The following is a 14,894-nucleotide window of genomic DNA, read 5'->3' as shown; positions in this document are numbered from 1 at the left end:
CCAAATAGTAGTGCCCATAGTGCCTTTCCAAAATAAGGGTGAAGACAAAGAAGAGAAAGGAAAAAACCATTATTGCTGTTATCTGTAACTGATGCTTATCAAATGGGTTTCCATACAGTTCAGCCCTAGAAGTCGTGCATACCCAGGTCGGCTGCAGAGAGTCTTCTAGACCCCTTCTACACATGAGACACTTCCCCTAGTGGCTTTGACCACTTTCCTATATTGAAGAGTGGAGGAATACCACATCTCCTTCCCAGTTCCTTTCTGAACTCTGGAGGAAATCCATCAGTAGATAAAATAAGAAGCTACAGAGGGTCGCACAGAGTACTATTCACAGGAATTCTTTCAGAACTCTCAGGTGGCTGCCATCTGGACCTTGTGATATATCAGTTTTTATTTTGCCAACAAGGCCTAAAATGTTGTCTCTTGTCACCGCTAGTTGCTTCTGTTCCTTTCTGTGAAAGTTAGTTCAGGCACAGGGATCTACCCTATAGCTTCACTGAAAAGGTAGATTCAAAGAATTAATTCAGCTTCTCTGCAAAATCCTTATCTGCCTTTAGCACACCTTTGATCCCTTGTTTTTCAAAGGTCCAACTGCCTTTCTAGCCGGTTTCCTACTATTAATGTATTTATAATTGTTTTGTAGTTGGTCTTTATCTTTCAAGCAATGGCTCTTTTCTAGCATCTCTTATTGTCTGTTTGCATTTCTTTTGCCAAATTTTGTGCTCCTTTTTGTTGATTTATAAAATATTTACATACTGCTACTTCATTAAAAACAATCAAAGTGGTTTACAATAATACATAAAGTTATACAATAAAAACCATAAAAGTAATTAAAATTAGACATTGAATAACTACTGTTGAAAGATGTTTTCTTCATTTCCTGCATAGGCCTGGTGGAATAGAAACATTTTCAGCAGGCCTTTAAAAGTTATCACACAAAAAAATATACAGCAGTACCTTGGTTGTTGAACGGCTTGGCTCCCGAACAAATCGGCTCCCGAACGCTGCAAACCTGGAAGTGAGTGTTCCGGTTTGCGAACGTTTTTCGGAAGCTGAACATCCAACGCGGCTTCCGATTTGGTGCAGGAAGCTCCTGCAGCCAATCAGAAGCCATGCCTTGGTTTCTGAATGGTTCCAGGAGTCAAATGGACTCCCGGAACAGATTAAGTTTGACAACCAAGGTACCACTGCACTTTGTACATACATGCCTGCCTTATTGGGTTCTATTTAGGATAAATGGGTCTTCTTGGAATAAAATATAACAGAATAAACAAGACTTCAAATTATAATATCAGTTACTTCAGGCATTTCTTTAGAAAGTTATTCAGTTAAAAGGTATCTGAAAAGCTAGTCAGGCTTTTTTTTTATGTGTTCCAAAGCACAGTGATAGCTTGCTGTTGCATGATAGAATTAATGCTTTGAAAGGGAAACTTCTGGATTGTTTGTTGAAAAGTCATGAGAACAAACATCTTATAAATCAATTATTGTAAACATTATTCCTGTCTAACAGTAGCAGGAATTCCCTTTATGAAAGCAGTTCCAAGTTTTGTAGTTTTGACCCTTGTAGTATCCAATACAGGTGGTTTTTCTTTCTCCTTTTTTTCCTCCCCTACAAAATGGGTAGCAAAACCTTCACTGAACTTTTCTGAACTAGACCCCATTATTTCCTGTTGAAGTCGTAACTGAAGTTGAACTTTTGAAACCACAGAAGGTGCGTCTAAAAGAGCACGAATAAGCTCTATAGCATAACCTTTTAAATTCCAGGCAACACTCCCTTGTCCAAAGTGATTATCGCCCAGAAATCTCTGAAAGGGCGTAACCTGTTGCTGAAAAGAAATATCTTTGCAATTCAATTGGCTAGCAGTCAAAACCCTGCTTAGATGTAGAGGGGAGAATGAGATTACTCTTACCTACAGTCACCCCTGCTTCCAGTTGACATATCTAGTTCTACAAATGTTTGAGACAGAAAGTATCTGCTTTGTTCAAAATGTATGGTCAGTATCAGTTTTAAAGGAAGCTTTTATAAATTTCTATTTCAATGGTGTTTAACCGTACTACATCTTAATTGTATTTACAGAACAGCAAGTTGTTCATGCTGAGGGTATAAAGTACATAATGCCGATATTCAGCAAATCTTTGGACAGTAAATAAGAAACTAAAATAACAGATTTACCAACAGATCCATTAGTTATATTATTTGGGTGCATTAAAGATTTGGAATTAGCAGATGACAGGGAACCGGTCCAACATTTATTGACAGCAGAATGAACAACTATTTGCTCTAATTTAAGGACTCTGACACTGGATGACTGGTTAATTGGAGTATGGCACATAGTATATATGGTCAAATTGACCAATATGCTTATAGAATTGGAGAGTGTCTTACTGGTATAATATGATGCAGGAAAATACAAATCCACACATATCTGGGCAACACTGTAAAATATTTATTAAAGTATTAAAATAAGCAGTATATGTATTCTTACTTGTATCTCCTAGGAGATTATATATTCAATCTATACATTTAATTATTCACTTCTTTATCATTTATTTAGTCAAATTGTAAAGTATTTTGCTTTTATCTCTCCATTGGGGCCCCCACACAACCAAATGTGATGCCTAATATTTATTTTCCATAACCTTATAAAAACTTCAATTATTGTCCAGGTGATTGGAGAGCTGTAACTCCACTCTGTTGATTGGTCTGCAGCTGATAACCCGCTTGTCCTCCTATTCCATGTTGTCGCCAGTGCTGCCAGCAGCACCAGCTGGCAAGGGGGCAGTGGCGTAGGGCAGAGCTCCTCGGCACTGCCCGCTGATAGGTTGGAACAAAGGACCAATAGCTCAGCAACCTGGCCGAGTGGCAGCCTCAGTGCCCCATAAGCATCAAGCATGGCAGAGAGCGGGACAGGGGATTGGTCAGGTGCAGGTATCTTTCTAAAGCCCATGCAGAGGGTGCCCTAGCAACTGGCCATCGCCCAAATTCACTCCTCAGTCTACTCACATAAACATTGGGAGATTTTCTGTGTGAGGGGGAGGGCGCACTTTTGGAGCACTCTTGTGTTATAATAGAATGTAATATTTTATGCTGCTATTGTACTACTGTATAGGTATCAAGATAGTACAGTATCATAAAATAAAGATAAAATCGTTAAAACAATGCAGTTATACCTTAAAAGCCAACTGAAACAAAAGTATCTTCAATTTCTGGTGGAAAAGGCACAGAGAAAGAGTCTCATGGATTTTGACGGGGTTGGAGCTATGACACCACCACATAAAAAGCACAGCCTTTCACAGGCACTCGTGGCTATCTTAAGACAGCACCAAGAGCAAGGCCTCTGAAGTTGACTTTAATTCCCAAGCAAGTCCATATAGGAGGAATTGATCCATAAGGCAAATTAGTCCTAAACCGTTTTACAGCCAACACTTCAACGTGCATTTTGAATTGACCCCAGAAGAGGATAAGATACTAACAATCTGACATACGACAGACAGTAATAATTTCCTGCCTGTAAGTGCCAGACAAAGGTCTGGCTATCACACTTTGGACTAATGAAGTTGCCAGGCCAACATCACTAGTCCATCCTTGAGGCAACTGAAGGACCGATGACTGAAACCAAATTCAACTTCTCCAGGAAAGATCACGCACAGCCAGTATATCTACTGGAGTAGATAAAAGGCACCCTAATGGCCACCCTCACCCGAGTATCCAGGAAAAATGACACAATGAAGAATACTGCAAGACAGAAACCTGCTTCATCAGAAACACCACTCCATCCAAGACAGGTTGAACATTTCACCTAGATCACCAGTATGTTTGGATACAAGGACATTCATCTTGTTTGGATTCTGTTTCAGCTTGTCAATTCATATGACTTCATCCAGTGGTTTCACATACATGGTAAAAATGTATGGAGTAGTGTGTATGGGGGTCCTGGGCTGCCCAGACAACAAGACCCCTTCCTGGCTTCGCTGATGTGGTCCAAAGGAAAGCAGAGCAATACGTTTGGCACCAGCTTGGCTGCAGGAATTGCCAGAAGGAGACGTACAGGGCGCCATCCAATCATCTTAGAAACTCAACTCTGGATTTGTGTGGGGTTTACTCCTTAGTCTTTTCTTCTCCCAACAATATTCCACAAGGCAGTGGAGGTTTAGGACCAGAGTTTTCCTTCCCCCAAATGGGCTATCTTCCCAGGTTGACAAGCTCCATCTGCCACTCACTTCTCTCTACAGAACATGCAGAAACTATCTTCTTGTCCATTGGACCCACTATTGGTCTTGTCTGCTCAATCCACCAGAGCCTGTCTTCACATGCAGGGGAAATTCCTAACTCACCAAGGGGTTGAGATCCATTGACTACCCTCACCTGGTTTAGCTGGCCAGCTGAAGTCGTTTCCTGTAGTGTGGTTGCTGTCGCATGCTGACAGCTTCTAGGAGCCACAGGTGAGAGCGAAGTGCAAAGTGGGGACCAAAGGCGGACAAGCTACCCCAGAAGGAGCACAACATGTCCCCCACCTCTGGCTGGGAAATAGGCAAATAAAACTGTTTTGTCTTTGCTTTCAGTACCAGTGTTTCACATCTGTAGCAGCCTGACCCAGAAACACCCAAGCAGCCCCTGTAGCAACCTCCAACACCCAAAGCCACAGAGGGAATGAGCAACACAATGTATCTTAAAAAACAATTTTAAAAATGAATGCTGTAACTTTTCCAAACATTCTCCATGACATGAGCCAGCAGAGATATAATGCTGGCTGTAAAGTAATTTCAGTTCTGGAAAGCCTTAATTTAACACCTAAGAACTCAAGCATCAAGTACTGTAAGCAACTGCTGCCAAAACTTAAAACTGCCAGATTTGATAAGCACACAAAACCTGTAAGCTATTTATCAAGGTCTAAATGGTGTCTCTCTTCGAACACAGTGAGGGCTTTGCATGCATGCTTACCAGGGCAGTAGGCATCAAGGTCCAGTTTTGGTGCAGAAGTGAGAGTTGGCGAGCCAAGCTCAGATTCTGGAATTCGAGGGCTCTCAACAAATTTCGCCTTCCTTAGAGGAGCTTAAGAAGAAGGGAAACACAAAGGAAGGTCATGAGAAAGTGAACAGTAAATAACACATGGAAGCATTTAGCTAAACAAACTATGTCAGGCCCAGATCATGTTCCCTTTTGTAAAACCAAAAAAGGGAACTCTACATTTCTAAGAAAAGAGGTGGATCACGTTAAAAATGCAAATTTCCACGCTGTCTTTTGAGAAAACTTATGTGAAGAAACCACCTCCAGGTGAAATAAAAACAGTTAATGGCACAACCCTACACATATTTACTCAGGAGCAAATTCCACTCTGTCCCATGGGGTTTACACCAATATAAGTATGGTTAGAATTGCATACTAAAGGTTATGTCTCCTGGACAGATTATGCACATGCACAAGTGATGGGAATAATTCATCCTCCATTGTAATCTAAAGGAACCATATTTCACTGCCCATTCTATAAGCCACTTTGAACAAAAGAATCACGCACCAGACTCCTTCCAGTTACAGCTTCCGCACAATCCTAAGGGCACACAAATATGTAACTGTGCAAATAATACCATCAATTTCTGCTTACTGAATGGAGGCCTTATGAGACTGTACTCTGATGTTCTAAACAGACTTTAGCTTTTTCAGATAACAGAAGACAGTATAACCGAGTCACATTAATATGTGAAATGAAAGCAATCTCTTCCTGTAGGACGTGCAAAAACCCACACAACCTATTTGGCCAAAGACCCTAGAAGGATAAAAAAAAAGTATCTGAACAAATGTTCTAAAACCAACGTTGAAGAGCTTTCAAGCATCCGAAAAATTACCATCTTTATAGCAACCCAGCAGCTACCTAGCCTGACACCACCTTCCCAGGAGAAAGTTTATGCAAAGGAAAACAGCACGTGCTAATTTCAATTTAGGAAGAATAAACAATCTTCACATTTAGTGAAGATTAATTTGCTATGGTTAAATTATGGGAAAATTTGTTTCCTAAAAAAAGAAGAAGAATTAAATCATTCACCTCTTTGAATTAAAGCAAGGAAGCAATGTGGGAGGCAGCCTATCATGTGAACTTGCATGCCAAAGAAGGTAGCTCAAGTATTTAAACAGATTCCACTTCATCGCAGGTTGAAGACGCAAGCCTCCCAAAGGCTGACTTACACATTTGTGTGGGTAGTGAACAGATTTCTAGAACAAATTTTTAGAGCTTCATAATTACTGTTTAAAACAAGTCAACCATGAAAGAAATGGTGCTGATTGCTGAATTCAGATTGAAGATATTTATAACTAAGTTACTATGTTGATAGTACATAAAATCATAACCAAATTACTCCATTGTTTTATAATACACAAATTATTTCATAAAGCAAGCATCTGTTAGACCTAAAAAACTAGTTTAGGAGAGAAGCCAGAGTACTAGGTTTAACTGAAATACTCAGGATGTCCCACAGAGGAACTTACGGTCTGCAAATAAAAACATCCTGAAGGTCCCAGGCCACAGAGAGGTTAGGCTGGCCTCAACTAGAGCCAGGGCTTTCTCGGCTGCGGCTCCAATCTGGTGGAACGCTCTGCCACAAGAGACTAGGGCCCTGCGGGACCTGACATCTTTCCGCAGGGCCTGCAAGACAGAGCTGTTCCACCAGGCCTTTGGTCAGGGCACAGCCTGACTCCCTCCTCTGGCAATCTGCACAGAATTTTGCTTAACGGTTGCCATCAATTTGATTTTAATTAATTTTTATAATGAAATGTTTTTAGAATGTTGGATTATTTGATTGTTGTTAGCCGCCCTGAGCCCGGCTTCGGCTGGGGAGGGCGGGATATAAATAAAATTTATTATTATTATTATTATTATTATTATTATTATTATGTGATCCCTCTTCCACCGTGAGTCCCACTGGCAGATCTTGGGGAAGTTTGCAATCTCATCTTAACCTACCTCTGTTTGTGATAGCCTAAAATGCTCCTCTGAGTGACCTAAAGGGCACCAGGACTGAAATTTAAGAAAAGCATGCCTTCTGCTTATTCGCCCTGCAAGTCACAGGACAAAAGTTGGTGTGACAAATCTGTAGGCTGAGCTGAGCTCGTGACAAAGCAATCATGTGACTGCTTCAAAACACTTAATTAAGAGACTTTGGGGTGAAGTGATAAACATTGCTCATAATTTCTATGCCACCTTTTGACCATGCAGTCCCTATGACAGTTTACAAACAATAATTTGAACCCACTTGACAAATCTCAAAAGTCAAGACATTTAAACAAATAATAAAGCAGAACACAGGGGGGAGGGAACCAGATTAAAACAAGAGTTCAATCAAGTGCTACTAAATGCTTAGGTAAACAGAACTGTTTGACACCAAAATGATGGTCAAATATGAGCCTAATGGACAGTTTTTTGGGGAAATTCCATAAACAGGGTGCCAACTGAGAAGGCTATGCCCATGTTAGCAAAGTACTTCAACTCTGCAGGTGGGACCTTTAACAGAGTCCTCAACAATTGGAGGAGTTCATTTTAATAAACTGACATCTGATCAAGCAATGAGAAAAACTATACATGTTTTCAAAAAGAATTACACCAATTAGAATACGGATATCAAAAATAATGTTTTAATTTCTATAGATGGGTATGTCCATCAATGACATGAAGAAACAGTATTTTATATGACAACAGCGGTTTTGTATGTGAAATAACATAAACACCTTCTGTGAAAGAGCGGTTAAACAAAATGTCAGAATATGCAATGATGACAGAATTACCATATTATCTTGGACTGAAAGAACAAAGAGAAAGAAGGATAAAATTCTGAGAAAAGTAGCCATGCTTCATCAAATATTGCGTGATTAAGGCAATAGAGTTTGTTTTTGCTTTATTCCAAAGAAATTCTAGAGGTGTTTTGCTAACATGTTCACATTAGTGTGTTCAACACTGATGTATATCCCCGTACGTTTCTTTATAGTGATAAACAAAAACAAAAACGGAGAAATAGGAGCATGCATTCCATCAGATACCCAGGTCCTAGGCTGTTTAGGCCTTTACAGGTCAAAGCAAACACTCTGATTTGTGCTTAGAAGCAAACTTGAAGCTAGTGAAGATCTTTAAGCACACGAGTGGCACTCATCACATTCATGTTTCCTGTCCTAGCCTCTTTCTTATTATTAGAAGAAGTGTGGCATTTTAGTACCCCAGACTGTAAGTCAGTGAAACTCTTCTGAGCAATTATTATAACTGTTGGATCTACAACGATAGTGGTCAAGATGACTCAACCCATGTATCCCTGTGAATAAGCTTGTTACTGGACCTAAGAACACACAGAAAGGCGAAAAAGCATACAGAATATGAAAGGGGCAGGCATGGAACTTATTACCAACAAAAAAACCACCAAATATAATAAAAATATGTGAGCAGCTCTGTAGACAAAACCTGCAGGAACCAAACATATAACAGCACCCAGCTAAGCATATTTACCCTTAGTGGGACTTACATTCCAAACTTATGCCCAACTAACTGTGTTCAAAATTGCAGCATGAGCATGAGGCAGAACAGAAGAGTTGGGGAAAGCAATCAAGCACCCAAATATAAAGTTTACATAAAACATAAAGCCCCTTCATGGATCACTGCAAGAAGATCAAACCTCTCCATTCTGAAGGAAATCAGCCCTGAGTGCTCAATGGAAGGACAGATCCTGAAGCTGAGACTCCAATACTTTGGCCACCTCATGAGAAGAGAAGACTCCCTGGAAAAGACCCTGATGTTGGGAAAGATGGAGGGCACAAGGAGAAGGGGACGACCGAGGACGAGATGGTTGGACAGCGTTCTCGAAGCTACCAGCGTGAGTTTGACTAAACTGTGGGAGGCAGTGGAGACAGGAGTACCTGGCGTGCTCTGGTCCATGGGGGCACGAAGAGTCGGACACAATTAAACAACTAAACAACAACAACAAAAATATAAAGAGAGCCAGCAACAGATATGGTGGTGGTGGGGAGTTCTACGTTAGAGCAGCTGAGATGGGTGTCATCAGCCTATAAGCAACACTGAAACCTATGAGACTTATGATGTCAACCAGAGATGTGTAGAGAGAGAATATCATAACATCAAGAACAAGTCCCTGAGTGACCCCAGCAAAGCTTTAAAGGAACTCTAGTATCCACTGCAGAGAAGCAGCACATTAATTGCTAGTTACACATCACCAGCTTGTAAGATCCAATTACAGACGTTAAACAATGTGAGTCAGAATGGTGTAAAGAACAGAGTGCTGAACTTGCTCAGCCATGCTGTGGTTTTTGGAAAAGACATCCTCTTGTGGCATAACCTAACTCTGGGGTTATTGTGAGGCTAAGAGTACATTCCTTTAAAAAAAAACTTGTTAATTTTACATTATTTCAATAAGTCATACAATAATTACACAAAACAAAAAACAAGATCCTTATTCTGCTACATATTGGAAGTGCCTACTCTTAAAAAAAAAAGAGAAAGCTAAATAGCAATAGAGCATAACAGGTAAGCAATAGAGGCACCAGGAAGTCAGAATATAAAGGACTAATGAACATCAATAAGGAACACCATTTACAAGGAAAACGTGGCAGCATCACAACCCATTATATAAGGGCATACAAAATAAAAATAGTTTTAACCCTCTAAGGTCTTGCATATGACAAGTGGTAGAATCTATATTACTCAGAAAAGATAACCACCATTCCAGGAAATAATCTGCAGGTATCCAATTAAGAGATCCCTTGATTTGTGATTACATATTTGACTGCAACAAGGAGTAAGGCAATCAAGCTCCCTAATATAATGCCTGTAGATTCAAATAGCACTCTGAAATCTGTAATGTTCTTGATATACTGAACAACCTGAAACCAGAAAAGAACAGATCTTTGGATAGTTCTCTCAGCAACAGAACAATGTTCCAGGGGAATAAATCTGTACTCTCCCCCCCCCCCCCCAATTTAAAGAAGAAAAATCTAAATTAATGTGACCTAAATGTAATGGTGTGGAATGCCATCTAAAGAAAACACGAAATGCTAATGCTCTAATATTAAGAGACAAATAAAATTAAGGACATGAGATTCAAATTTTATCCCAGACCTACCCTCCTGATTAAGATCCAAACTCCTGGGGCAATTTCTTTACTTACAGAACTCAGTAGGCTTATGTATAAAAGACAGGGGTGTGTTAAGTTATGGCTGGCCTCGTGGGCAAGCATTACTTTCTACTAGCCAGCTATTTTTTAATTTTTTAAAAAATTATTTAATCGTTTTTTCAATACAAACACCAACAAAAAACACATAGGGGGGAAAAACGCAAATAACATTAATAACACAATTTAACATTTCAGATTTGAGTACTGAGATACCTATGACTACACCTTTTTAACAATATTTCCCCACCTCTCATCCCCCTACTTCCTACGGCCGTCCCCCTTATCGCTTAAATATTCCTTCCAGATTTCTTCATATTTATCCATTCTTAATTTGTGTCGACATGCAATTCGTTTGTATGTGGCTAGTCTGTCCATATTGTCAATCCATGTGCTCAATGGAATCTTTTTGCGGCTCTTTCAATTCATCAGAACAAGCTTTTTGCTTCTAATATAGCACAGCAATATTATTTTACTCTATAAGCACAGATATTGTCTTGATCAATTTATGCTTTCGTAGCACAAGTCTACATAAGCTAAGAGTCTACTTCGCAGATTTAGGTTCCCCCCCCCCCCCAAGTTGGATCACTGAAACACACTGCCCATAGGTTTTGGAAAAGCTACACTAGGGTTTCATTATTTTAAATAAAATTCATGATTAAATCACATATTGGTATGCATGTTCCTTCATTAAAGGTCATAAGAATGGGTGATTTATTTCCTTTTTCAACTGCCTATGGAATGATCCAGTCTTGGAATCTATCACAAGCAGATGCCACATTGCTCTTAATTCCTAGTGAGAAAATCCAGAATATGGCAAGATATGTAACTCAGAGCTAAACACTTCTATTAGCCAAATAAGTTTTATTTTAAAAATAAACTGAGAAAGGTATCTGTTTAGAAGAGGGAGTGGGATGGCAGAAATCTGCTGCATTAATTAAAAATACTGCCTAACTACCAATTTCAAAGGCTCTTTTTCCGCTGGCTGAAATACAACCTTTAGCTTTTAATTAAAAATGCAAACAAATTTACAAATATTTTTAACATATAAACTACTAGTTTGAATTAGAAAATGCATTAAAGAAAGGAAAAGAAGTTTCCAGTTTGCACTGGGTTATTTTCCTCACATTTGCTTTTAAATCTATTTCTAATTATTTTTGGTATTTGGTCCCTTGAAGTTCAAGCTAGTAGTTTGCTGCTAATTGACTTTATAGCCAAGAGTTAGGTTTACAAACTATTTAAGGATCACAGAATCACAATTGTTTTTAAGAATATGACTATAATTTTATAAGTAGTAGAAACACACCAAATGTTCATATTTCTTGAATTCAAAACTGCTTCACAAATTATACAGCTAAACCTTGCATGATTCACTTTAGTCACTAGGCAGAAGAATGGCTAAATTAAGCAACACAAACCAAGGGCGTTTTTCCAGCATTGCTTTGTACTCCTCCGTTCCCATTTTACATCTTTGGATACAATAAAAGCATTTTTAGCATCTTGTTTAAATGTATGCATTTCAATATTTTATTAAAAGTGTCCAAATATCCTTGATACATATTTGTGACTAACTCATTTTCACCCCCAAATTTAGTCTTTCGCTCTTTTGCCCTCATTCACCTCAGGGATTATTTTAAAAATAAAATAAACCATAGGCTTTATGGTAAAGAAGAGTGTTATAAATAAATATAGTTTTCATCATTAAGTAGAGAGGTCTGACATACAACTTCTCAAACTTCGTGCTTCTAAAACTTTGCATCCTGACATGTTCCTGGGTAAGTTTATTTGCTTGTTTATTTAACATATTTTTATTCTACTCTTCAAGATCCCAGAGTGCATTATAACTGATTGGTAATAAAATAATTGCCAACAATATAACTGCCAACAATAAAACACCAATTAACACATTAACAGGCTGAAAATATAAAATAACAGCACAATAAAATAAGCTTCACCGCAGCAGAGACCAATGAATCATCCAAAGGCCTAGGAGGTAAATAAGTAAGTCTTTAAGTTGGTGCCAAAATTGATAAGAGATAGCATCATTTAGTTGCGTGGCGAGTTCCCGCCCCCTCCCAGGAAGAAATAAAGACACAGGACACCAAGAATTAAGGTTAATGGGCGAAACAGGCCACAACTTTATTGATTACAGGAATGAGCGGTATTGCTTAGGCATTGGTCCTATCGACTAGCCGGCTTCAGCCCGATTGCATGAAGACCGGCAAGGGTTAACCAACAGTAGAGGGAGTCCTGCTGAGGCAGGTCAACTAGGAACTTCCCCGGAGTCACCGCTTGGGGGCGTGCCTTGGGCCCACACCTCCATAGGCTTCGGAAACGCCCCCCGGAGTCCTTTATCGGACTACCCTTTTCAGTGGGGGGAGGCGATGGCGCTTCTCTCCCCCCCTCACATACACTTAACCCTCCCTTGCCAATGCCTAGTTACAGGGAACCAGGCAGAGGGCCTTCGCCCTGTGGAACGCCCTCCCACCAGATGTCAAAGAGAAAAATAACTACCAAACTTTTAGAAGACATCTGAAGGCAGCCCTGTTCAGGGAAGCTTTTAATGTTTAATTGTATTTTAGTGTTTTGTTGGAAGCCGCCCAGAGTGGCTGGGGAAACCCAGCCAGATGGGCGGGGTATAAATAATAAGTTGTTGTTGTTGTTGTTGTTGTTGTTGTTTCTACCATTTGTTTTATTTCAATGTATTACCTGCCCTCTTTTTAGACTCAATGCAGGTAACGACATTCATAAGCTCTCTCCAGAAAACGTTTTCAGTAAATCCCCTCTGGCAGATGGCAACTAGCAATAACGCATGCCTCTATCTGGTTCCAGACCACGGAAGCAGCAGAAAGCTATGTAAACCCTGCTGAAACGACTGCCACAATCAGACAAAGAATTTCACCCACAGATTGTTCAAGAAATACTGCTCTGGACATAACATTTAGAACCGCATACAGTTTGGAGATTATCAGAGCATGGATAGTGCAGGCCTATCCAGGAGTCAGGAGGGGGTGGGGTGGAGAGGTTCTAGCTGGTACACTTTATAGTGAAAGGCACTTTATACCATGGATGTCAGTTGGGCATCCAGCAACAACGGAATGTCACAATGCAGTCTCAATTCGATTGAGCCATTCTGCAGCAAAAAGGAATCTTGCCGGGCTGATTTAACTGTGATTCCACCAGCGCTTGAAAGAGCAGCGAAGCTGGTGGCCTTGTGCCACCTCAACTGAAAACAAGATTCACATACACACACAGACACCAATTAAAACTAATGGATTTCTGCCACCCCCACCTGAAAGTTGCTAAAAATGTCCCTTTCTTTATGAAGCATGGATTCTAATTATGACTGGAAACTTTTCCAAAACATATGTGGGGACCACATTTTTCTTACCTCACTTTCCCTTTTGCAATAAATCCCCATGAAAATATTTGCAGAATGTGGCTTCTTTAAAGTGCAAAATTAGGCAAATCCCAACAGGTTTTCAATATGATTTTACTATGGCTGGGCTTCTGAAAACCTTGGGTGGGCCCAATGGATATCTGTGTGTTTCTGTGTGCTTTTTCTTTTCTTTTTTTCTTTTGAACAGGAAACCGCACCCCACCCCACCCCCACCCCCACCCAATGGCACAACACAACTGTTTATGAGGCTCCCATCTATTTTCACCCATGATCCAGCATGACTTCTCTTAGATTCCAGGTCCTTTTTAACAGGAATCAGGGGGCCACAAGAAATGCATAAATAACACTTGTTTATCTTTCATCTTTTTATATTGTATTCTACATCTGAATTTGCAAGACCTTGCATAAGCTATGTACACAAGAGTTGCAGGCAACAGGCTTCTGAGATTTGTTATGGTGATAATTATCTCCTTTTCTCAAAAACTTGTCGGTAAAAGTCATTAGGATAACCATAAGCAACTAAATGAGAATTCTTCATAGAGTAAGAATACACAGAAACAACTTCGGAGACCTTGCTTCCCAAAAGCAATGATGGGAAGCATCTCTCACTTAGAATTACAGTGGTGCCTCGCAAGACGAAATTAATTCGTTCCGCGAGTTTTGTCGTATTGCGATTTTTTTCGTCTTGCGAAGCACGGTGTCGGGAAAGTTTTGGAAAAGCTTCAAAAATCACCAAAGTCTTTAAAAACCTCAAAAAAGGCTACCACACCGCGTTCTATGAGTTGCTCCTCAAAGTCAAGTCGCAACTGTATTAACGGTGCTAAGAAAAAGGAAACAAACTTGCAAGACGTTTCCGTCTTGCGAAGCAAGCCCATAGGGAAAATCGTCTTGCGAAGCAGCTCAGAAAATAAAAAACCCTTTCGTCTAGCGAGTTTTTTGTCTTGTGAGGCATTCGTCTTGCGAGGTACCACTGTAGTGGGCTTTCATTTTGCATTATATCAGCACCAATATCTTTTTTAAAAATGCACTTTTTTATTAATCATTATAAATATCATTCCTAAACCATAACCTCAAAAAGCCTCATTATGGTGTACAAATGTGAGAGAACATATGTTAACAGCAACCAATTATGGCTAAATAGGACAGTGTGAGAAAGTTAACAGTTGATGATTTTAAAAATCCCTTCTGGTATGACAAGCCGCACTGAAAAATGCATCCATTACAATCACTACCAGAAATCCAACAAAAGTATAACGGAGACTAGCAAAGCTGGGATACTTCTTGTCCTTTGCTTATACTTCCTCAAAGCCTTGCTCAGTGATGACACTAAGGG

General features: G+C 39.7%; 1 protein-coding gene across 1 annotated transcript in view; it reads right to left on the bottom strand.

Moving 5' to 3' along the window:
- Positions 1-14,894, bottom strand: part of TANC2 (tetratricopeptide repeat, ankyrin repeat and coiled-coil containing 2) — a 192,730-nt gene that overhangs the window by 82,067 nt on the left and 95,769 nt on the right. The window contains exon 6 of the mRNA XM_080976441.1: positions 4,946-5,056. Coding sequence (XP_080832567.1) covers positions 4,946-5,056 — 111 coding nt within the window. The remainder of the gene's footprint in view (positions 1-4,945; positions 5,057-14,894) is intronic.

The sequence above is a fragment of the Podarcis pityusensis genome, assembly GCF_964106645.2.
Source record: "Podarcis pityusensis genome assembly, chromosome: 13".
NCBI classification, from domain to species: Eukaryota; Metazoa; Chordata; class Lepidosauria; order Squamata; family Lacertidae; genus Podarcis; species Podarcis pityusensis.
Note: the sequence above shows the minus strand (reverse complement) of the source record. Positions and strands in the feature narration are given on the sequence as shown.